The following is a 24,609-nucleotide window of genomic DNA, read 5'->3' as shown; positions in this document are numbered from 1 at the left end:
AAATTGACTAAAGAATTCAGTTTGAAGATTTAATCACTGTCTGGTGCTGCACAGCTTTCAGTCTTTGCAGTACTGGTACATTTGACTGTTTTGTTGGAGACTTCCTCTCTTGAAAAGCTGTACCAAGAAGTAGTTGAAGCTTTCCACCACATTCAAGGAGAATGGTTTATTGTAAACTTTACAGCTGCTATCATGGCAATGACAGGTGAGAACAGCAGTCTGATCAGAGAGTTCCAACTCATCGCAACTAATGCCAGGATGTCACCTTGTACACTGAACTGTTGCTACTAGTAGCACTTGTAAAGCAGTACCTGGACCTTCAGGAAGCTGTTGCAAATAGTGAATTTAGTTAAAAGCTGTCCAGTGAATTGACTTTTTGCATTGTTCTGATGACAGGTTCCTTTTACTGGTAACTTTCTCATTTAAGTGAGGCAACTCATGAGGTAGTTTGTGTTTTCCTGTATAATAAAACACATGCTCCATCTTTGCTAACCCCCCCCCTCCAAAAAAAAAAACCCAAACAAACAAACAACTGTCATTATGTTGTTTGGCTACTTAGACTGAGCATTTTGGGGCCAGTATTATCTTTAATCTCAATTATCAGTAATTGTTTTTGCCGATACCAGAGATGAAGTTATTGAAGGTGACACTTTAAGCATCTTTGGTAACATAAACGGCTGGACTCTTCTCTGGGAGCAGAATAGGAGTGTTCTCTCCCTGCATGAGAAGGTAGAAGTATTCACTAACACTTGTAAATTGGCCTTCTGGACACACAGAAGAAACTTGTGAACCTGAAACTTGAAGCCTGGTTTCAAACTTTGAAGGAACAGAGGAGTTGGTGAGGAACTATCAAATTCAGTCAGAATCTGAGTGAACCTCAGGCCCAGCAGTGGCACTACTAGCCTGGTACCCAAAGGATAAAGAGGTGGACTATCAACCCCTTTATTCAGAAGACAGTTTTATCAGTGTTGAATGTGCCATTGCAGGATAGACTGACAGACCTGAGACTGGTTCCTGCACCTAATTGAAGAGGAACTTTGCACATTGATGGATTATCTGCTTTAGCTGCAGAAACCTTGAAAACTTTCCATCTTGTAACTCTAAGCGAGGTTTCCCTGTGGTGATCAAAAATAGTTGCTATCACCTGTGGATAGATAACTCGGGTCAACCTCATGGAATCTCCCCTCAGAAAGACAAGCTCATGAGTTCTTAAAAGGGAGAGTATAAGTTTACTCTTCAGAACTTGAGAATTAGTAGTTGCAGTTGATTATTGTAACAATTTCTTCTGCATATAACAAGATGTGGGGGGATGGGAATAGTGAAACAATTTAACATGGAGGATGGTGCCTAGTGTTGAAAGTTCTGAGACCCCTGCATTAGAGAATTTACACTAGTGTAGGTGACTCAAGATAACTGTAGGGGGCTAGATTGCTCAGAAGCTTTGGGTACGTCTATACTTACCTCCGGGTTCGGCGGTAAGCAATCTTCTGGGATCAATTTATTGCATCTTGTCTATACGCGATAAATCGATCCTAGAAGTGCTTGCCATCAACACCGGTACTCCTGCTCTGCGAGAGGAGTACATGCAGTCGACGGGGGAGCCTGCCTGCTGCGTGTGGACCCGCGGTAAGTACCTTGTATTTCGAACTAAGGTACTTCGACTTCAGCTACGTTTTATTCAAGTAGCTGAAGTTGCGTATCTTAGTTCGAACTGGGGGGGGGGGGGTTAGTGTGGACCAGCCCTTAGTAATAAGAATTAGAGCCATTCATAGAGTCAGTAACATCTTTTAAGTATCATCTGGTAACACAGTAAGACCACTAAACAGCTGCCAAATATCCAGGTAACATCTATCACAGATGAACTTTAACTTTCTGTAAGTGGGAGACGCTTTGCAAGTTAAGTTTTGCACATTAAAACCTATCAACCCTGGTTTTAATTTGCTAAAGTGTACTCTGTTTTGACAGATGTAATTGATTTTTGATTAGGCACTGTAGAATATTTTACCAGATGCTTAGAAAAGATACTTCACTACAGCATGCTAAAACCTTAACTAGTTTTGGTACTGATTAAGTACATAGATTACCCAGGTTGTACTATACCTGACAGTTCTATACAAAAAGATCAAGATTGAACTAGAGTGGATCACTTAGAACAGCAGACAGACAATCACCAGTCAGTGGAAGACTTGCTGGTAGGCTGGCTGGTGTTGGTTCACTTTGTAGTTTTTTTTTTTTTTTTTTTTTTTAAACCACACACACTATATTACTTTTCCCATTAAGCAACTGTTGTGTGGCTGCCACAAACATGTTATGATAATGGGAGAAGAGATCTGTGCTATCATGACTAGGAGAAGTATCCCTGAGACACACTAAGGCCTGGTCCCCACTAAGCCCCCACTTCGGACTAAGGTACGCAAATTCAGCTACGTTAATAACGTAGCTGAATTTGAAGTACCTTAGTCCGAACTTACCGCGGGTCCAGACGCGGCAGGAAGGCTCCCCCCGTCGATGCCGCGTACTCCTCCCAGCGAGCTGGAGTACGGGCGTCGACGGCGAGCACTTCCGGGATCGATTTATCGTGTCTTAACCAGACACGATAAATCGATCCCAGAACATCGATTGCCTGCTGCCGGACCCTCTGGTAAGTGAAGACGTACCCATTGTGACCCATGCAATGTTAAAGGTTTCAGAATCCCTGCTCTAGGAATCTAGGTAAAGGGTGCGCTATACTGGCAGACAAACCTGAGACAGTGCTACATTTGCTGTGGATAAAAAGGTGTGTAGGCTATCAATTCAGTACCTCTTAAATCCTATTTTCTTCATTTTTTAGAAAAGTTCATGCTTTCCTCCCTACCTAATCAGTGACTTATGCAGGAATGAAGCCTTGCCCTGAGATAGCTTCAACTGACAGAAGATGCAGCAGCCTGTCTGCCTAGCAGGCAGTGCTCTGCTGTCTCCACTCACATTGAATGGAGTCCAGTTAAAGATCTGAGTACTAATATTCAAGACTCAGTCAACTGATACTTGTTGATAATCAAATCAGATGATACTGTATTACACTAAGAAAGGGAAATTTTGGACAGTGCATTCCTTTTTAGAAGGAATGATGGCTCTGATTAAGGAAAGCACTTATGCATGTACTCAAATCCTTTGCTAACTAGTGGGGGAGGTCCTGAAATGGGGCTTGTATGGGGTGACATATTGCCCTTGAAATATTAAGAGTCCACTGCAGCTCTCAAAGTGTGTTTCAGATGTACTGAGGAGTTACTTTCTCATGGTATCAAGTATCAGAGGGATAGCCGTGTTAGTCTGAATCCGTAAAAAGCAACAGAGGGTCTTGTGGCACCTTTAAGGCTAACAGAGTCTGTTAGTCTTAAAGGTGCCACAAGACCCTCTGTTGCTTTTCTCATGGTAGTGTAAAATTGGTACAAAAGTGAAACCACCAAATACTTGATAAGAATCAACCATAAATCTAAGTTTTCCTTCTTTCCAACTTGGACACATCTGTGACGGGTTGAATCACAGAAACCCCCTTGGGAGCTGCCAACTGATGTGCCAAGACTACTACTGTCCCTCCTTTCCCTGCCAGCTTGGGACCCCAGCACCCTGTCTTGCTGAGCCAGATACACCCGTCTGCTCCAACACAAACCCAGGGTCTGAATTACTTGCCCCAAAGCTGCAGACTTGACTGAAAGCAGCTAACAGAAGTGTTCTTATCTTTAACACTCAGATGCCCAACTCCCAATGGGGCCTAAAACCCAAATAAATCAGTTTTACCCTGGATAACGCTTATACAGGGTAAACACAAATTGTTCACTCTCTATAACACTGATAGAGAGATATGCACAGCTGTTTGCCCCCCCGGTATTAACACATACTCTGGGTTAATTAATAAGTAAAAAGTGATATTAAATACAGAAAGGATTTAAGTGGTTCCAAGTAGTAAGACAGAACAAAGTGAATTACCAAGCAAAATAAAATAAAACATGCAAATCTAAGCCTAATACAGTAATACAACTGAGTACAGATAATATCTTACCCTGAAAGATGTTTCAATAAGTTTCTTTCACAGACTGAATGCCTTCCTAGTCTGGGCACAATCCTTTCCCCTGGTACAGCCCTTGTTCCAGCTCAGGTGGTAGCTAGGGGATTCCTCATAATGGCTCCCACTTTGTTTCTTTCCACCCATTTATATATCTTTTGCATAAGGCAAAATCAAGAGAGTTCTCCATCGGAGAAAGTAGAGAAGGCTCCTGCCTCATCTTGGGGTGGGGTTGCCAGCATGCACTAGAGGTCTCAGAGTTATTTCGTGAGTGGTATCAGTTTTACATCAAGCAGTCGTCTTTCCAATGTTTTTAAAAAGGCCATTGCCATCCTTCACTCTAAGAAGATCCTTTGGTCAGCTAATTTTGTTGGAAGAGTATTGCATTTTCCCCCGAAAGCTATCAAAAGCCCAACTATTATAATAGGGCTAGCTGTTTTTCTTTTGACTCCAGCTCCTTGGCTGACTGCTTAATGGAACCATGTCAAAATGACAAACTTCATCTCAGCTGTAGTTTAGTGGGTTATATGCCAACCAAATAGGGTAAAGCTAATTCATTCAGAGGTAACGAACCTCAGTTCTGCATAGTAGTGTCACATGGAGTTCTTGTAACATCCAGGTTTACGTTCGTTCCAGTAAGATGAGATATTACCATGCCACTAGTGTAGTTTGGGAACTGGGGCATTGAGGGCTCAGCCTGAATCAGGTTGAGAAGCAAGGATGGAGAGTAGGCAACCTGCTACTTTAATTTTAGAAGTAGTGTTTCTTTGAAGTACTTCAGCATTTTACATAACCCTTCACTAGTTCAAGTATTAATTTCAGCAATTAATGTCTAATGGCACTCTAAAGGCAAGAGGCATGCTGTTCAATCTAGTTAAAGTCCTGAACCGGCTGACCTCTGAACTGGACTCTTGTAAAGACCCCTGGCTTTTCCCAATCAAACTCCTATTTTTCCAAATCTTTCTGTTGCCTCTATTAAAAATAGGCTAATCAATGTAAGTGACAGGAGACTCAGGGCTGGTCTACACTTGGGGGGAGGGAGGGAGGGGAACGATCTAAGATACGCAACTTTAGCTACGCTATTCACGTAGCTGAAGTCGAAGTATCTTAGTTTGACTTACCTGGCCGTTCTCATGGCGGCAAGTCGACTGCCGCGGCTCCCCTGTTGACTCCGCTTACTCCTCCTGCCGAGGTGGAGTACAGGCGTCGATTCGAGGATCGATTTATCGTGTCTAGACGAGACACGATAAATTGATCCCCGATAGAGCGATTACTACCTGCCGATCCAGCAGGTAGTGTGGATGTGGCCTCACTCCAATATAACTTCTTAGCTTCCTGTAGCCAGATGCCAATACCCACTGAAGAGAAGACAACCTTCTAGTAAGAGTCCAGGGGAAAAATAATATAGCCTGATTCAAAAGTCTAAGATATATCTACACTACAAGCACTAGCGCGGCACAGCTGCAGTGCTCCTGCTGTAAAGCTCTGTAGCAAAGACAGTTACAACAGAAGGGATTTTTTTGTTGCTGTAGTAAATTCACCTCTCCAGAGGCAACAGCTAGATCCATGGAAGAATCTTCCATGGACATAGTTGCTGCAATGTTTCTCTAGGGTAGTCAGGGTTGTGACACACCTTTCTACCCGCTGCACTTAGCATGAGGAAGTCTTGTCTGTGCCTGCTGTGAATCACCTCCCTGAAACTACCAGCCTCTGGCAACAAGCACTGCCTTGCTCTCTCTGTACAGGTTAATAGGCACACACCAACCCCTGAGTCCTCTGAGCATTCCTCTGGAGTCCTCTGCCCCTCTTTCACTGAGCACTCACAGCACTCTTAGATCCACTATTCCTAAAGGAATAATGCATACCAGCTTGTAAGATTCAACTTAGGATCACTGCTTTGCTTAACATACAGCACTTAGATAGCAAACACAAGAATAAGTTTATCAGAGAAAAGCAATTCAAGTGATATAAAGAGAATAGTGGAAACAAATGGTTACATATCAAACAAAATCATAACATGCTTTCTAGAGTTCAAACTTAACAAGGCATTTTCCTGTCTCCTTTAAGATAGTTTACACCAAGTCGTTTCCCCCCATATTTTCAACCAGTTTGGTTGAGATCCCTTCTCATAAGATCAAGCTTGCTAGCAGCTTATCTTCACAGATTGAAGGAATGAGGATGTACCTCCATACCCCTTATTATACCCCCAAGTTCATTGTCCTTCATTGTAAACAGAGCTCTCCATTGCTGGTTCACTTCTTCCTGTAAAATTTCCTCTTTGAAGATTTCACAATCCTTCATTAGCATTTGGCTCAGATTGTAAATGGATGTCCATTGTGAACGATACAATATTTAATTTACATTTAAACAGATAAACAAACATTACTTGCCTGAAAGAAAACCTGCTTTTTACGTATCTGGTGTACAATCCTTAGATATAGACCTTAAAAATGTAATTTTCAGTGTGTGAGTCTAATATAGATTAGACACACACACAACTCCTTACACAGCATCTGTACATATGGTTTGCAGTGATACTGATGAGCAGTGTGACACAAGCTTTCATTAGCGATCTTATATGACATTCTTTTGGTGAACCCATGGATCCTTGTACCCCTGTGCCCTCTGGCAGTTGGCATCCAGAGGTTCTTGGGTCACAGCTGCATCTACAGCGAAGGTTAAGTCAACCTAACTACATTGCACAGGGTGTGAAATTTTTCACAGCCCTGAGTGATGTAGTTAGATTGACCTAAGTTTTAGATGTAGACAGGCCCCAATCACAGAATTTTGGCCGGAGTCTTCAGTTCCCACAGTTAGGAGGTTTGAACACACACACAAAAGTCTCCAGCTTATGTTACAGGTATTGGACTGCAAAATTATTTTTTGCTACAGCCAGCAGACAGTTCTGGATTTTGAAAGTTCTCCAGATTTAAACTTATGTCCTTATTGTAGTACAAAACATTGAGCTGCTCAAGGCGGTCTTCAGAGGCACATGCAATGTTTGTCTTGAACTTTTCAGAACAGACAGAATGATCTTTTCACAAACATTGAAGTTACTGGCAGTGCAAGTGCACATAATCCAATGATTGGGTTTCAGTTTTCCAGTATTTAAGTGCTGTTATACTGTCAAAGGGCACTTCACATGTCATGTACAAGTCAAAATCATGTTTGAACTCTTCTGCCAGGCAAGGAAAAAATGAACAGAATATTTTTATAGTCGCTAAATTGCATGACATCTGTGCCTGGACAAATGGTTGGCAAAAAGAGATCCTGTTCCAATGACTACATTGTGGATATGGTTGCCTTCAGTTTGCTTTGAAATTCTGATGCAAAAGCCAGGCTTGCAGATGAAAGGAGTTGCCATTTGGAGCCCATTGACTTGAGGTCCACTTCTTTTAAGGCATTATCTACATCAGACGTAACTTGTTAAGCAGTGTATCAATGCAGTGTATCATGGTGCATTTGTCTCCATTTGCCAAAGAGCCCTGTTGATTTCCCCCCCCCCCCCCAAAATAAACAAAGAAAAGAAATTACAGCACAGTTTTCGCTGGTTTCCAGCGTCTTCGACCATCCAGCATAGTTTCATTGTCTTCTTTGAGGTAACTGTATTATCTTCTTAGCATCTGTCATGCTGTCCCAATGCATATGAATGAATTTTGCAGCCAGGAAAACCAGCGTAATGGCACAACATGAGGGGCACCCGCAAACCCATTGGTCTCATGTTGTTGCTTGCAAAGACTTTAAAAAATGCTTGCTTCTGCATGTTGTCATTTTTCAATTCCACGAATATGTTGAGTATGCAGAATGTATTAGCTTTGATTGCATGATTAATCGGTACACGCAAAAGATGCCTGTGACACAATATCCTGAACAAAGTTTATGGGATTAAGATAAACTTTACTGAATTAAGTTAAACTTTATTGAATTATGGTTAATATCTTTGGGGTAGATTATATTAAAAATGCAATTGTGTATAGGTTGTTTTGGCATAATATATTCCTTTAGTAGAGAGGGGGATGCTAATGTACTTCCTCCATTATCAGCCCTTTGAAACCACCCCTTAGAAGAGGTACACATTTACTAGTTCAAACTGGATTCTGCAGGGACCTACAGACACGGGCTCTTTGGATAAATAGCCTAATTTTAAACTGATTTATGGTCTTCATGATCCAAGAAAACACTCAGGATCTCTGGTCTCTGGAGGACCCCAGTCCTTAGGGAAGAATTAAAAGGACCAACTGTCTCAATTACTCTTGTTAACTACCTCTGAAGAGAGAGCAGGCAGGTCTGTTTAGGCAAACTGTCTTTGCTGGGGATAATACAGTGAAGGCAGAGAATTGTTCAGCCTGGACATACGCCAGTCAGAATGGAATGACATAGGGGTCTCCGCCCACCAGAAGTGATAGCCAGGAAAGTTGGAAGCCTGAGAGTGGATGCCTTTGCTGGACAAACTGAGGGGGAAAACAGGTGTAGTTACCTGGAACTGTGACAATGCGTAATACATGGAATGTGCAGCATATGCGGATACATTTCTTTCATGTCTTTTACTAAGCGTTGCATGTACATCACAGAGTCACTGTTGATTAACACTATTTTCCCACATTTGACTGTACTCTTGCAACACATCAAATTAAAACGATCCCCACTGAAGAACAACAGAGGCTTTCAATAGAATAGTATTAATGATTTATTCCTGTCAGTGTAGAACAATGATGTTCATTGCTGGCTGTCCAGAAAACTCTGGGGTTTTAAAGAGAATTTCTAACTCCTCAAGATCCTTCTTTGCAAGCTTGGGGCTGAGAGAAAAGTTCAGGCAGGTATTTTTTTTCCAGCTGAAGAAGTTCTGGGCCAGTGCAGGCTTGTGAAGCAGAACTATTACAGAGCTCAAACCACAGACATCATTCATTGGAATCACGTTAAAATACTACGCCTGTACCAGATTGTGTGGAAAATCTGAAGTTTCTTCCTTCTTTTGTCTCATTCTTCCAAACAGGCTTCTGTTGAAGTATCGCCTACCTTTGCTTGACTTTAATTCAATTTCATATGAGACGTTGTTCAAATGTTCAGCAATACGATCTGCCTTTCCAGAGATTTCTGTTTTACAAACTTTTCAGTGCAAAAGATCCTTTTCTTTTCCAAACTTTCATTTTGAATTTGAGGTCAAGGTGTACATTGCAGTATTCCTCTAGTGTTTTTCTTTTGATTCATTACTGATATAAAATGACAAAAACTCCAATACACTATGTTAATCAGTCAGACCTGCAACTCCAGCACTGTTTGCCAGCTGCTGTAGCACTTTGCCACACAAGCATCTAGTCCTCCCACCCTGAATGATCCTGGCCTGGCCACATGTCCAGCCTCACCAGGAAAGTGTCCTGGTCCTCCCAGGATCATGATGGATGAGGATGAACCTCCTGCCATTAGGCAGGCCACCTTGCTGCTGAACAGCTCCAGTCACGCACATTCAGCTGGTGAATGAGGGAGTGAGGCCATGACAGTGCGGCTGCAGAGGGCTCCCTGCTCTGCCTTAGAACCAGTGAAACCTGATGTCTGGAGGCACAAGGTGCAGAGAAGGCTGCAGACATGGTGGGGCAGAGCAGAGATCCCTGGCCAGGACTGTGAGGAGGGAGAGGACAAGCCCCCTGCCATTGGAGAGGCCACTCTGCTGTTAGCTCCTGAATGGGGATGGTCCCCACGCTCCTAGCTAATGAGGGAAAGAGTGGGGTGGTGATACTGAATTCCTACAGGTGCAAGGTGCGAGGAAGGCTGCACTCATGCCAGCTGTTACCAATGGATATTTTTTCCATCGATTTCAGTATGTCAGCTGACAGAAACATTTACTAACATTATCTAAATTGAATCCTGTCAAGCCTAGCTATAATGGAGTAACGTCTCTCCCTTGCTCTCATTTTTTGTGAAAGAGGGCTGACCTGGCTTAGGCATCTACATCCAGAAGAGGGGTCACAGCTGTGAATCCCCAGCAGAGATAGGCGTCTAACTACTGGCTAGCTTACGGGTTGTCAGATCAGCTTGCTGCCTTTTGTGAATCCCTTTCTTATGTACCTAACTCACCATGTATTTTATAAGAAGCTTGAGTACCTGTTTAACCCACACACCTCCTGGGTAGTGGTACCGAGACCATTTAGAGAGCGATTAATGAGTCTACTAAAGCTTTTAGCTCATGCATTTAGCTCCTGAGGTTCCAGGTTCAAGCCTGCCCACCGACTACCAAAGTCTGTTGGTGTTACACCTGATTCCAGGGTAAGGATCGCACTGGGCAGCAGGTCACCTAAAAGTTAGATGTTGTAATGCTCAGCATTGCCACACAGTCCCTTTATGTATATAGCCCAGAGTGCATAGTGCACAGGAGAATTGAGACTAGCTCTGCAGGTCTGCTCTAAAGCAGGTTCTTGCAATCTCTCCATAAACTTCAGAGAAGTTATCTGATCTTTGGGGTATCCTCCTGGGTTGTTTTAGTAGCAATCTTTTCCTCCCCTTCTCCTACATGCCAGGCCTTTTCCTTCTCTGGCTTTCACCTTCTCAAGCTCCAGAGAGGAGTGGAACTATATAAAGCCTAGTCCTTTACTCAAGAAATGTTAAAATAGAAACAAATGAAAAATACACATGCTAAACTTAACTGGTCAGTCACTTTTGGCTTGGTGCATTCCAGCTCTCACACTGTAAGCAGACACTAACACAGGAAGAGAGCTTAGGCACCTAAACCCCAGATTTAGGAGCCACTGTGATCCACTGAATCCCTGCAGGCACCTAAATGTTCACTTTAAAAGTTCCCTAGGCACCTAAGTTTCTACCTCTGGGCGTGCACACTGCTGCCTCAGGCTAGGTATCTGGACATTTACCTCACACCTGAGCCACAGTGTGACCCACAAAGTGGGGGAAGATAGGCAGAGGAGCACCTGTTTTAGCCATGAGGCCTGATCTGCTAGGTATGCTCAGAGGCCACCTATGGGATTGAGTCCCATTCAAAATCAGGGGAGTGGGGCGTGAAAGAGAGAGAATAACTTTATAGCCTAGTGCTAGTGCACCCACCAGGGAAGTGGGAAACCCATGTTCCAGTTCCCCTGCTCCAGTGACTATTATTTATCTAAAGAGGAACAACTTCAACAGGAGCGATTGAGGGAGCTCAACATCAGAATATCCCATATCTCAATGGTTAGAGCACTCTGAGAGGTGGGAGACCCCTTTTCAAGTCCTCTCTCCCCCTCAAGTGGAGTGGGGCATTGAACTGGTCTCCCACATGCTATATGAGTGCTGTCAACACTAGGCTAAAAGTTATAAGGTGTGCAGCAGCACCTCCTTCAGCCATTTTGTGTGGAGTGAGGCAGATACCTAACTTGTTCTCACAAGAAATAAGCCATCTGACTCCAAGAGAAGGGTTCCCAGGTGTGGATCACAAGCAGAGATAGGCACCTCCCTGCTGCCTGGACTTAGGTACCTATCTCTGTGAGAGGGGCAGGGTGGAGCTTAGGACCCGCCTCTCTCATTGGCATCTCCTGTTGGCTAATTTGGGGGTCTCCCCGCTACCATGCTGGCTTGCAACACCTAAGTCCCTTTATATAGTTGGTCCTTACTCCCTACAGGCAATACCCACTTGAAAAATCAGCCTGCTTTCTCTCTCTCTCTCCCCCCATGCCCTGCTAATAGAAGAGATGCAGATTCTAGTATTCCTACTAGGGTGCTTTTCCCAACTCTTATTCAGGGACACTCAGTCTAGATATCAGCATTTGGTTAGTAAATATCTGAAATTAGAAGTATCCTCTCTGGATGCTAGAAACAGATGGAGAATTCTCTGTTCCCCATCTCATTGCAGAGCCTTATGGCTGCTTGCAAAGATTTTGGGATGGTCTCTGCTCCTCTATATTTCTTTCAGCTTTCTTGCTGCCTCTGCACTTTTGAATGAGATATCCTTCAAAGTGACTAGCTCCAGTGCCTGCCATCACTACTGCTGCTTTGCCACTGAGCAGCAAAGTGAAATTGACCTGATTCTTGTCCATGTCACTGATGCCTACAAGGGTTCTGAATAGCAGCATTTTTACTCTGCTTTAGCTTGATAAAGTTATGAGCATCTGAAAGACTGATGTGAAAGCATCTGATACTGGAGTCATCTGTCTGCAGACTTCCAGTGCACTGCTGTCATCCTTTCACGCTCAGTTCAGATTTGGCAAAGCTCTTTGCAACCATAAAAACATAGAAACTTTATGGACATTGGAAGCAAGTAAGAGTTGATGGGTGCCCAACTTCTTTGGGGAAAAAATCAGGCCTTTATGAAATTTAAGTGTATAAAACACCCTTACCTGTCAAGCCTTAACTGGCACTCCCATAGAAGATATTGAATGAAAATTAATTATGTAGAAGCTGATGGTATGTGTCCTCCACAAAAGGGGCAAGTGGATTTTCAAGCCCTGATAGATGTGTCAAATAGGTCCATCTTCCCTGCTAAGATTACCATTTTTATTCTAATTGGTTTAGGTTAAATTGGATAGTAAAGAAACAACTGGGAGGGATGGGATTAGTGTCCAATTGGGCACCCTGATGAACAGCTTTGCCACTTAGAAAAAAATGATTTTTTAAAAAAGTGTAATGCTATAGAGCCTTCCTGGCCTTAGTTACAGTACAGTTACAGCTAAAGTCGTGTCTCGGGAGGAGCTCAATTTTGATCACTAGAGTAGGCATTAAATGTGTTCCAAGTTGTAAATATTACCTCTGTTTTCAGCCATCAAGTTTTATCGTCTAGCCATGCAACTTGTACCTGATATAGAGTTTAAGATCACCTATACGTGGTCTCCGGAAGGTGATGGTGTTGGAAAGAGCTAGTAAGTATGACAAGTTTACCACTGAGCAGCACAGGAGTGCACACATTTATACATTTTGTTTCTAATCCAAAGACATTCATTAAGGTGCCACCTATCTGTTTGTAATATAGTCACCTAATGTTTGAGAAGCATCTTTTTGTTTAACTTCAATTTAATTAGTAACATGCATTATGGAAAGTTATATAGATCCTTTAATGGGCCTGGGAACACATTTTATACCAAACAATACAATCAGATGCAGTTCTTAATTTGTTTGGAGCCAATTCAAACTTAAATTGAGGGATTAAAATAATTTAGCAGAAAATAGTTACTAGGTGATTTAAAAATACAGAAGCCACCATATTACTTTTTACTTGGCAATTCAGCTCTATAAGCTATTCAGGCAGGATCATTTTTAGGCTAGTAAGAGCTGACATATTGATTCTTGAAAGTTACACTGTAGTATCAAAAGAGTCTGCACTTGTAGGCTTGTACATACGTAGCAGTTAGACTTATTTTCCTCTTAGGGTAATAGCCAAGTATAGGATTATCTGGGTATTTAAGTGAACCCCCATTAACATCACACAGTGAGGTAAGAAAAATACTAGATTATAGAGTAGAGTTTTATAAAGTTCTTTTATATTCCTAGTATTTTCCCTCCCCTTTGAGCGACTCTCCGTTAGTCAGTTCAATCTATTGATGAGGACATGAACTTCCTTGTGGTCTTTCAAATTTTTTTTTTTTCCTTATTGCCCCTCCCCAACTCCAGGTGATTCCAGGGCTGGAGCCAGCTTTCTTATCCTGCCCCCTTATTTGTTTTATAAAGTAGCATCTGCAGAGTATGCCTTTTTAGATATGTTTGTTAGCACTATTAGTGCTTCTGCTCTCTAAACTAAAAGGTTGTAGAAGTTCTCTATGTCACACCAGCAAAAAAGTATAACAAGCTACTATAACAATGTTCTGTAATAGTTGTCATCTCTTCCAGTAATACAAGGTAAGTAATGAACACTGTTTTATCAATTATCACTCCCTTTCTCCACAACATCTTACTAGAGTTTTAGGCCTAGAAGGCCAAAACAGAGTTCTGTCTTCTCTTTACAGTATTTTAAAGATCCTTTTCTAGCTCTTTCAGCTAGAGTTGGAGCTTTTTTTATTCCATCACTTCCCTTATTAAACCCATCCCAATTAAAATTAAACTAAACATGCAAAAGAGAAATATAAGTACGCTTCTGGAAGTTCTACACAAACTGTGTGTTCTCACAGAGAGCTTGTTAGTCTTAAGGGAAATCAAAAATAATATACGCAGCACCTCATGGGTAAGGTTAGGTAGAGTCATGTGGTTTGAGTGGCTACTTGTACACACCTGTGTAGAATGGTTGCACCTGTTGTAGAGAACTCAGATTTAATCTTTTGTTGCAGTAATGTAATTTTATAGCATATTAAACAATGTTCATTAACCCTTAAGCATAGGGAGAAATCCATGAAGACACTTAGGAACCTAAGTCTTGTTTTTAGGCACCACTGCAATCCACAGAATTCCCACTGTACCCTGTAGGCACCTGAACTCACTCAATGCCTAAGTTTTTGTCTCTGAGCAAGGACTCTGATTTACAAACTGAGGAAGCAAAAACAATGAAGAGTCCTTGTGGCACCTTAGAGACTAACATATTTATTTGGGCATAAACTTCCATGGGCTAGAAAACTGAGGAAGATAGTTGTCCAGCCTCCTGAGGGGCATGTGGGACCTGATCTGGTGGGTGTGCTCAGAAGGTGCCTACTGGATTGGACCCCTCAGGTGAATAAACACAACAGGTTGGCGGGGGGCATGTAGGAGGACCTCCGCCCAGTGATTAGGCACTCATCCAGGATGTGGGAGATTCCTGGTTCAAGTACTCCCTCCTCCTGAGGGTGAGAAGGGATTTGAGCAGCGATCTGCCACCTCTCAGGTGAGTTGCCTAACCACTGGGCTATGGGGTATTCTGATGGGCCTCAATTTCCTATATTGAAGTTATTGTACATTAATTGAATAATTGAATAATATTAATTGGGCCAGAGAGAGTTAGAGATCAATATGTTGATGAGGAAAACCACAAAGGGACACTATTAGTTTAAAAAGTAAAAAGTGACACCCTCCCCCAAAAAATCCTTATAATAATTACTATAATGAGCTCTATACAAATATAATTTACTTTTCACTGGTAATGCTGCTGCTTTATTTCTTATGCGCTGTTCATCTTAGATAACAAAAATAAATTAATTGCTTTAATATTTTGCTGCTCATAGACTAGCAGAGTTCTTCAATGATTGTGTTGCACATACTGCAGGTGAATGTAGAAATCCAAACAGCGAAACTGCTTGGTTTGGGATTAAAAGAAAGATAATTACAGAAATATTTCTGTTAATATCATACTCTCTTAAAAAGACATCCTTGTTTTAACAAAACCTAAATAAACCTCATTAGGCCTCTTTTTTTTTCTTGGCAAATTAGATTATCATTATGTGATAAGAAATCTTAATGACTGTACTTTGATCTTAAGAAACACAGTAATTACAAAGTACAAATCAGAAATCATATCAAATGAGAAGAAAAGGTCAGTGTGAATACTAGATGTTGGCATATTTTGTTCCAGTCTCAGGTTTTGTTTTATTTTTCTTTACTTTAGCATTGAGGATGGTGATGATGATGGCAAGATGGCTGATCTTTTGTCCTACTTTCAGCAGCAGCTCGCTCTTCAGGAATCCTCAGTCAAACTTTGTCAGCCTGATCTTGATGTCAGTCAGACTCATATCTCAGGTGTGAGATTAATTATGTCATAAGTTCGTAAGGAAGGAATTCTTAGAGGTATATTTTTGAGCTCAGCTTTAAGAAAATGTCTTGTCTCTTTTTATTCTAAAATATACATTTAAAGAACTTTCTTGTAAATGACTCAAGGTATCTATTTGTTCATTATTATAACTAGATGTATGGGAAGAAATCTCATCAACTGGTTTAACAGCTCTTTCTTCATACATATTCTGGCCTTATTCCTGTAGTCTATTCCATGCAGGCAGACTCATGCAGGCTTGCAGGCTCAGAACTTCACTTTGAAATTTACTTAGCTTGTTCCCTGGAAAGACTGTTAACATGCTACTTGTCTTCCTTACCTCTGACAGTTTATTGGGATTGGGAGAGGGAATAGGCTGACATTGATTTATTTTTGAATATAATATGGAAGGACTGTTTTAACACTTAACCTGCAATCCCGAAAAGACATAAGCAGGTGTTCAGTCCTACATACTGTGAGTAGTCCTATTGACTTCATTGGGACTACCCCCAGTGCGAAAGTAAGTACATGTATAAGTCTTTGCAGGAGTGGGTCCTAAATATTGATTTCTTAACCTTTATTATTGTGCCTCTGGCATTTTTTTTTTAAAGCTGCCATATACCTTCCCTTAACAGTGAATTTGTGTTTGGAAAAATGAAACAGTTTCACATTTTCTGGTACACATGAGTCTGCTACAATTATGTGAATTAAAGTGATTTGTTTTATGGGAAGTGGATATTTTATATTTCCTGGTGGAGAGTATCAGATTCCTTTCAGTGAAAGCAAACATTTTTACAATTGTTATAAATGAATCCATTCACACACACACTAAAAAACTCTGGCCACGCTATTTTAAAATGGCCAGTGATTTTTGGGTGCCTCCATTTTGGGCACCCAGCTTGACACCTAAGGAGGGGTCTGATTTTCAGTGGGTAGGTGCTCAACACTTTCAGAAAATCAGACCCCTATGAAGCATCTCATTCTGTCTCCACAAAATCACTGATCAGCTTTTGAAAATCTTAGTCTCACTACTTTTCGAAGGAAGCAAAATAGAGTAAATTTATGGAACTTCAGCAGAACTTTGGCACTATTTCTATTGTCTTCTGTGTTTAACTCAGACCATTTAGAAAGACCATTTTTCTTCTTGATTTTTGCCAAAAGAATTTGGAAGCTTGCACTTTGTATACCATATTATCATGAGATCCCAGCCTGAGTGGGGGAAAGCCTCAAGCCCTCCTCTCCTGTCGGTATTTCTTCCTCAGTCTCCATGATATTCCTGCATTTTACTATTCTGCTGCTCTGCTCTGCTTGTAGTAGAGTTGAAAGTCACAAAAATCTTGATCTTTAATCCATTTGTTAATCGGGTTAAGGATCACTATTGATCATTTCTGCAGCAGTCACAGATCCACTGGCCTAGGGAGAAAAGCAGCCTGGATGTGAAAGAGAACTTGAGAGAGCGTGCATGTGCGCGCCAAATAGTCAGGTTCTCGGTTTGCAAGATGCTGTAAACACATAAGACACTGTCTCTGCCCTAAACTGACGTTATTTCCTTACTTTTACAACATTGAAATGCCAGCAAAGAGTGCTTTAGCTGTATTTCTATTATTTTTTTCCATAACTGGTGTCTGGCATACAGAAAGAAATTAGAATGTGAGTGAGACCCAGAGAATGAGAGAACACTAGACTAATCAAGGATGGCAGTAGTATACAGATTTTTTTTTTTTTTGGAGTGATGATTTGTTCTTGGTGCAAGACAGCAGGGGAAGATCAGACTTCTACTACTTAACATAAATGCTAGATTTTTATTTCCCATCAAGAGTATGGGTAATTTTTGTGTTTAGCAAATAAGATGTTTATGATCTGGACAACATTCCTCACCAGAAGTCTAAAAAAACTTTAGTTTAATATTATACATTTTCTAGACAGTGGACACATCATTTGAAATAATAGCTTTCTACAGTGGGTGAAGATATTCACTGTGATGGGGCAAGCAGCAAAAATTCTATAACGAAATGCAAAACCAGCATTAATGCAATGTTATGGCTGTACAATTCTGAATAAAGAGAAGTCTGGAAAGTCAAAAGTTAAGGTACCATGTTCACTTGGCCATGTTGCATATCCTACATAAAGCATACATTTAACATAATCAGTAACATGTTAAAGAAAACAGGAATAAAAAGATTACTACATATTTACAACAGGGCTGCGTTAACATTGCTGTCGGAAGATATGTACATTTCCAATCTTTTTTTAATTGACTTGTGCGGTCTTAAGTTTTTGCTTTAGATTTCCTAGATCTTGCTAAACGAGAAAAGAATATAAAGTATCCAGTTTCACATGCTTTGGCTGACTGATGACTATCAAATAATAACCATTGATGTTGTTCAAGTTAATAGGCCCCAGTTTGTCAAAAGCTCATGATTTTTAAGCTTCTTTAAGATCTTAGCTGTGTAAGCAGCATATTACATTATAAGGAGTTATAGCTAATGCACTTAAGTTGCCAAAGACTGACTGGAGCCTGTTTATGTACTATATTGCTAAGCATGCATGTGTGTATCTATAGCATGCATGTGTACACAGCTATCAATGGTATAGGAGCAATATAGTTGTTAATATACCTGTTTTTTTAATTACATATGCTTCAAATGGTATGTTGAAAGTATCTGCTACTAAATTAAAGCAAAGTTTTCAAAATGGAGCAAAGGCATGACTCCTCAGTTAGGAATAATTCCATGTTGAGTTTTAACTTCCAAAGTTCAGATGTTTGTATCAGGTGAACAAATAATCTGGTGTCATAAAAATAAGTCCTCCCCTCCCCCCCCGCGCAATCTATCTCACTACTCAAATGGCTAAATGCCGTTTGCCCAGATTTTCCAGGAAAAAAGTCACCTAGGGCTGAGACCAAATATCAAAAAACTTCAATTCAAAAGAGAACTTTTTTCCAAAAAACAATGTATAAAAACAGTTATAATTGAATAGAAACAGTTTTGTAGCCTTAACTACAGCATCTGTCACTGGTAACCACTACACTTCTCTAGCTGTTTTTACTAAAGTGTATCAGAGCAGTTTAGACTGAGTAAATCTCACACTTGCCTTTTGTGAAATAGGTGTAAAGGTTATTTAGGAATCACTTAGCCCCGGGCAGTAGAAACAGCAGCTGCTTAATAGCATACAGCAACACCCTTAACAGTAAAGGTTAAGTAGTAAAGATGATTATATCCAGCTAAAACTGCAGAGAAAATTTAGGGAGGTGGAATGCAAGTAGATGGAATTCTGGCTAAAACCCCAGGATTTTTTTACTCTACCTTTACTCTTATGAGAATTTTCCTAGTATCTCACTTGTCGATAACTTTGGATAGGATCTTGATTTATTTGTGTTTAAAGTCATTGGAAAGAGTCCTCAACAGTACCATGCCATCTGACATCCCATTGGCTCATTACTGACAGAGGGAGGAGTGATACAGTATAGATTCACCAGCACTAATTCCTGCAGGTTATACATGTTCCTAGTGGTGTCCCATACAAGTACGGAATTGCCTGAACCTCCTGAGCTTTTGAAGTCAGAGCATCACAGCTTGGCTTCCATGCAAGATGTAAAACGTTATGTAAGAAATAAAATGTTACTTTACATGTGTGATGTGCACTAAGAGCTCTCTATATATTAAAGCTGCTGGAGAAATAATTGTTTCATAAAATCAGTGATATACCTGTTGTGCCCTGAAAAGATATGTAGCTGTGTAGTCTTTAAGACCACATCTAAAAAATATTTTGTTAGCATGTCGTGTCTTAACATTTGTATATTATGTGAAGTTCTTTATAGTGCATCAGATATTTTTTTGTAAGGTATTTGGTTGACTATTCCCAGTCAAATTTGTTCTCTAATTTCCTGTGAAAAACAGGATTTTGGTAGCTATCAAAAATAGGATCGGGGAAATAATTTCTTTGATTATTGTCATGTTACCATGTGATCACTTAATTATTTTCTGTTCACAGTGCTGCCTATGGAAGTGCTAATGTACATTTTTCGATGGGTGGTTTCCAGTGATCTGGACCTAAGGTCATTAGAGCAGCTATCTCTGGTCTGCAGAGGATTTTACATTTGTGCCAGGTATAATTGAAACTTTATCCATAGAGTGAGATATTCACCTTCTGTTCTCTTGGGTGGAGAGCAAGGAGCTTTTCTTAATCTTAGTCTTTAACCTGGTTACTAGTATAAAATTATAGCCGTAGACATTTACTTAGGTAGAAAAAGTCTGTGTGGGAATTAAAAAATTGCTGGTGGCATTTATCTTAATCAAATTGTCATTTTCATGAGAATACAGTTTGTTTACCTTAATGTGAGCAGGGACTGTATATTGCTGTATAAACAGTTAAAATTGCCAAACATTGTGAAAAACCCTGCCTAATAGATGAGTGCTGTGCTGGGACTCAAGATCCCTAGGTTCTATTCCTGCCTCTGCCATTGGCCTGTTGGTGACCTTGACCAAGTCTTTTTGCTTCCCCGTGCCTCAGTTTCCCCATCTGTAAAATGGGAATAATGATATTGACCTCCTTTGGGAAGTGCTTTGAGATCTGCTGATGAAAAAAGCACTATATAAGAGGTTGGTATTATTAGTATTGGTATATAAAGACTGGTAGTGAATCCATAGAGGAAAGCTGCCTGTATTAAGAAAATGTTTTTGCGTTTAGGCTGTTAAATCTATATATTGGGCTAAATCCTGCTCTACTTATTCATGAGTAGTCCCATGTTAAACTCCTGATAATACTAATCAGGTGCTCAAATACACCAATGATGTTTGTGGTGTAAATGTCTGGATAGATAGAAGCTATTAGTCTAATATAAGCTAATATGTTTTGGTGATATTTGAATGATGTTTATGAGCAAGGAGTACCTTTGCTCACAAAAGAGAGGACATATTGTTAAATGGAGTTGAGGAGTCCTAAAATAATAGTACCGTGACTTTGATCACCATGTAGACATCACTAAGCAATGCCAGGTTGACACACTCAGAAAGTTCTGTGCTGTATTGTCACTGCTTCATATGTTTTACTTTTTGATGAGAAAATGGCTTTCTAGCTCCTCAATGATTCCAAGTTCTATGTGGCTTAATAATTTAGTAATTGAGCAGTCTAAGAAAAATGCCTTTAACTCTATCCAGACCCCATCTACCACTACGTTCTTAAAGTTCCCCACTCGTCTTTTGTGCCTTGATAGTGGAGTTCAGCAAGGTGCTATAAAGCTATGGGTTTTGCTTTTATATCTTCACTAGGGATCCTGAAATCTGGCATCAAGCCTGTTTGAGGGTTTGGGGCAGAAGCTGTAATAAACTTGTTCCTTATACCTCCTGGAGAGAAATGTTTCTGGAAAGGCCCCGTGTTCGATTTGATGGTAAGGAGTATTTTTGGAAACAGATGTCTTCATTGTTATGTATGATTTTGCCAGAAAAAAGTTGCATAATCTTTTATTTCTGTCTAATTATATAGTGCCACAAATGTTAGGCCTTATCTAAATTCAGTTTGGTTTTGAATATGCAGATCATCTTTAAAAGAAAGTTCTTCCTCCTTTTTAGGTAACAAAAATATAGCTGAAAACCTATACAGCCATAATTTTTAATCTTGTATGTTTATGCACTTTTAAAAGATGCTTGAATTTTTAGGTACTTATTTGCTTCATTTCTGTAGGTGTGTACATCAGCAAGACAACATACATACGTCAAGGAGAGCAGTCTCTTGATGGTTTCTATAGAGCATGGCACCAAGTGGAATATTACAGGTAGAACTGTAGTAAACTGAGTGAGGGAAGTATTTCCCCCTCTCTCCAAGTACTGTTCATTCAAATATAGATCTCAATACTGCAAACACTAGTAGTTCAGTTTAGCTCAGTGGAACACTAAGTGTGTAAAGTTACTTGGGTGTAAGTATTTCCAGGATCAAGGCCATAAGGAATACTGTTACCTCTGGTCAATAGAGGTAGGTTTAGAAACTCATTTTCCTTCTCAGTTGCACCGTCTGCTCATGTCAAAACTAGAGCTTTAAAGATGCCACAGATTTCTCCCTCTCCCCAAATCATTCCTTTCTTTGTGCCCATCAAAATAGTGCTCAGAAAAAAAAAAAAAAAGAGATTAAATAAAAATTACCTTTTAAATTTACTCATAACCAAGCAAGTAGATTTAAAGGCTGGTTTTTTTAAATCTGTCTTTTGAACTCTTTCCAATTACTCATTCACTGCCTTTCTTAGCCTTCTCATTCCACTATTCACATAGCTAATTGTTCTACTCTGCTGTCCCCTCCTGAGTCTAAAATGAGCTACAGGATACCAGTCAATCGCATAATCATTCATATGATTTGGAAAGTATCAGCCTGTCTTTCTAGATTTGGTATCTGATCTTAATATCTCAAATCTGATACTTAAGGTAGAGAAGCACTATCAAACAGACTTCTTCAGATTAATATGAGTTAAGAGCTAATTACATTTATCTCAGTGGGTACTGGGTAGGAAGAAGGTTCCCAAAGTTTATATAAGATTCATCTTGACTTCTGGTCAGTAGCTCCTTTTCTGCATTCCTTCTCTGAACAGAAGTTCTTAACTTCTGTGCTCTTGCAAAAGTCTGCATAGTTTGGTCATGTGGTCTCCCAAACCAGGTCTTTTGGTTTCTGATGAGCTGTTTCTATGCTTTTGAAAATATGTGAAAATCTGTTTTTAAATGCTAGGAATTAGCACCTGTAATGCTACACCTTTCTGTGAAAGGCTCCCATGAGAAAACAGTATGTCTACTACTTTTTCCAGGTTTTTATTGTATAATTGTATTTTTGCAGATACATGAGATTCTTCCCAGATGGTCAAGTAATGATGCTAACAACTCCTGAAGATCCTCAATCTATTGTTCCTCGTTTACGGACTAAAAATACAAGGTATGTTGAAATTGCACATTTATCTGCCTCACGCGTTGTTTTTTACCCTGCAGAAAAAGGACGCTTTTCATAGAATCATAGAACTGGAAGGGACCTCGAAAGATCATCTTGTCCAGTCCCCTGCACTCAGGGCAGGACTAAGTATTATCTAGACCATCCCTGACAGGTGTTTGTCCAACCCGCTCTTAAAAATCCCCAATGATGGAGATTCCACAACCTCTCTAGGCAATTTATTCCAGTGCTTAACCAATTTATTCTAGTGCTTAACCATGTTAACTCATGTTAGCCTCTAGATTTAGGAAAAGTAAAAACAACAATGGAAACATCATTTATTGTTTCTATTGTGCCAGAGATATTCATAGTTCTTTACAGGAAAATGTAAGACCTAGTCCCTGCTTCAAGGGACATTACAATTTAAGACCCTGATTCTGGAATCAGACATCTGATTGTAAGATCAAGGCCTTGGACAATGTCTGGAGAAACTCAGAGTGAACAGATGGAAGAGACATGCATTGTTGGTCTTGTGATTTGAGGATTCCTCCCTCCCCCCAAGAAAGGCAAGGAAGTAGGAAAAGAGGGCAAACAGTGAAAGGCTATCTGAACAGAAGTGAACGTCTAGGAAGGAGTAGAAAGAATCAAGGAAATATTAGTTTCTCTGGGTCAAGGAGGATGTTTCCTCCTTGAAACGTTCCCGTGAACTTATTAAATTATTGTGGAAATGTGTTTGCATCTCTAAAACAATGCAGTTTTGAGCTATTGCATAAGAATTTGAAAGTGAAAATAACTAGAAATTGTATTAAGAAAACTGACTAGCCAGTCTACTCTGTCCTAATTAAGAAAAATACTAAAAAACAATTTTATGAACATTATAATTCATCACCTATAACAGGCCTGATGCTTTACAAAACACAGAAATATTCCCTTGCCCAAAGGCTCACATCCTCAAGTCAGTAATGGAAGGAAAAATAGATCTTACAACTATTGTCAGTCTTAATGCTTAGGTGTTTTTGTAGCATAAATAAAAACTAGTATCCTTAACAGTACGTGCTTGAGACCATCCCTTTAACCTTCCAGAACTGATGCAATCTTGCTTGGCCATTATCGCCTCTCCCAGGATACAGACAATCAAACCAAAGTATTTGCTGTATTAATGAAGAAGAAGGAAGAGGTAGGTACCAAAATAAAATAAGAGAAATAAGAGAACGAGAGGGTAAGGAGAGTGGGATTTTTTTTCTTAAGGCTTCCCCACAATTGTGTCTTTAAAGAGCATATGGAGGTGTGACTGTTTCAGAGACTTGCTAATGAACTTGGTGCATGAAGTGATGTCAGATAAATTACCACACATTAGAGCACTTGTAAAATATAACAACTTACTTGTCTCCTTCCAAAAATATATTAACTTTCTGAAGCAAGAAAGCAGTCTCTCTGAATCAATATATCGTGCCAAGCCTATTTGTTGTAAAATGACTTTGTTCACACTTAGACACCATTTCTCCCCCAGTAAGCCCTCTTCTGCCAACTGTTCCCCAAGCTTGATTGCTACACAAGGCCTGTATTAATTTATAACAGCCTTGCTAAATTTAAAAAGAGATGTGTATCCCCAGCTCACAAGATGGTGGCATGAGAATTAAGTCAGAGGAAGAAGAAAAAGGTGGGAGCAGCAGCAAAGATCTTTTTATGACATCACCTTTCATCTGTATGAAACTTATTTCTGCAGCATTAAATAAATGAATCTAAATAATGAATTCCTGGTCAAGAATTTAACTGGGAATAACTTTCAACAACAGATGTTGCACAAAAAAAGAAACACCTATAGTAAGTAGTGTCAAAGTAATTACAAGGGTTGTGTTATTGTACATGCAGCTAACTTAGTCTCAGTTTTTCCTCAAACCCTATATTGAGTTTGAGAAATTTTATTTTCTATGAAATCCTGCTCCATATGTAACTTGGTATAAGTTAAACAATTTTTCAAGTAATATTACTACTTAATTCTAGAGTTTCCTATGTGTGAGACATAGTGTAGGATGTGTGCTAAATA

The 24,609-nt window shown here is 40.0% G+C and overlaps 1 protein-coding gene across 2 annotated transcripts in view; it reads left to right on the top strand.

The window, feature by feature from the left end:
* The window catches only part of FBXO9 (F-box protein 9), a 44,107-nt gene that overhangs the window by 16,027 nt on the left and 3,471 nt on the right, over positions 1-24,609 (top strand). For both annotated transcript variants that reach the window (XM_054021861.1, XM_054021860.1), the window contains 7 exons: positions 12,777-12,876; positions 15,519-15,649; positions 19,653-19,767; positions 20,930-21,048; positions 21,342-21,432; positions 22,476-22,571; positions 23,646-23,739. In XM_054021861.1, coding sequence (XP_053877836.1) covers positions 12,777-12,876; positions 15,519-15,649; positions 19,653-19,767; positions 20,930-21,048; positions 21,342-21,432; positions 22,476-22,571; positions 23,646-23,739 — 746 coding nt within the window. The remainder of the gene's footprint in view (positions 1-12,776; positions 12,877-15,518; positions 15,650-19,652; positions 19,768-20,929; positions 21,049-21,341; positions 21,433-22,475; positions 22,572-23,645; positions 23,740-24,609) is intronic.

This window comes from Malaclemys terrapin, chromosome 3 (assembly GCF_027887155.1).
Source record: "Malaclemys terrapin pileata isolate rMalTer1 chromosome 3, rMalTer1.hap1, whole genome shotgun sequence".
Classification (NCBI taxonomy): Eukaryota; Metazoa; Chordata; order Testudines; family Emydidae; genus Malaclemys; species Malaclemys terrapin.
The sequence above is the reverse complement of the archived record's forward strand: the minus strand, read 5'-3'. Positions and strand labels throughout refer to the sequence as shown.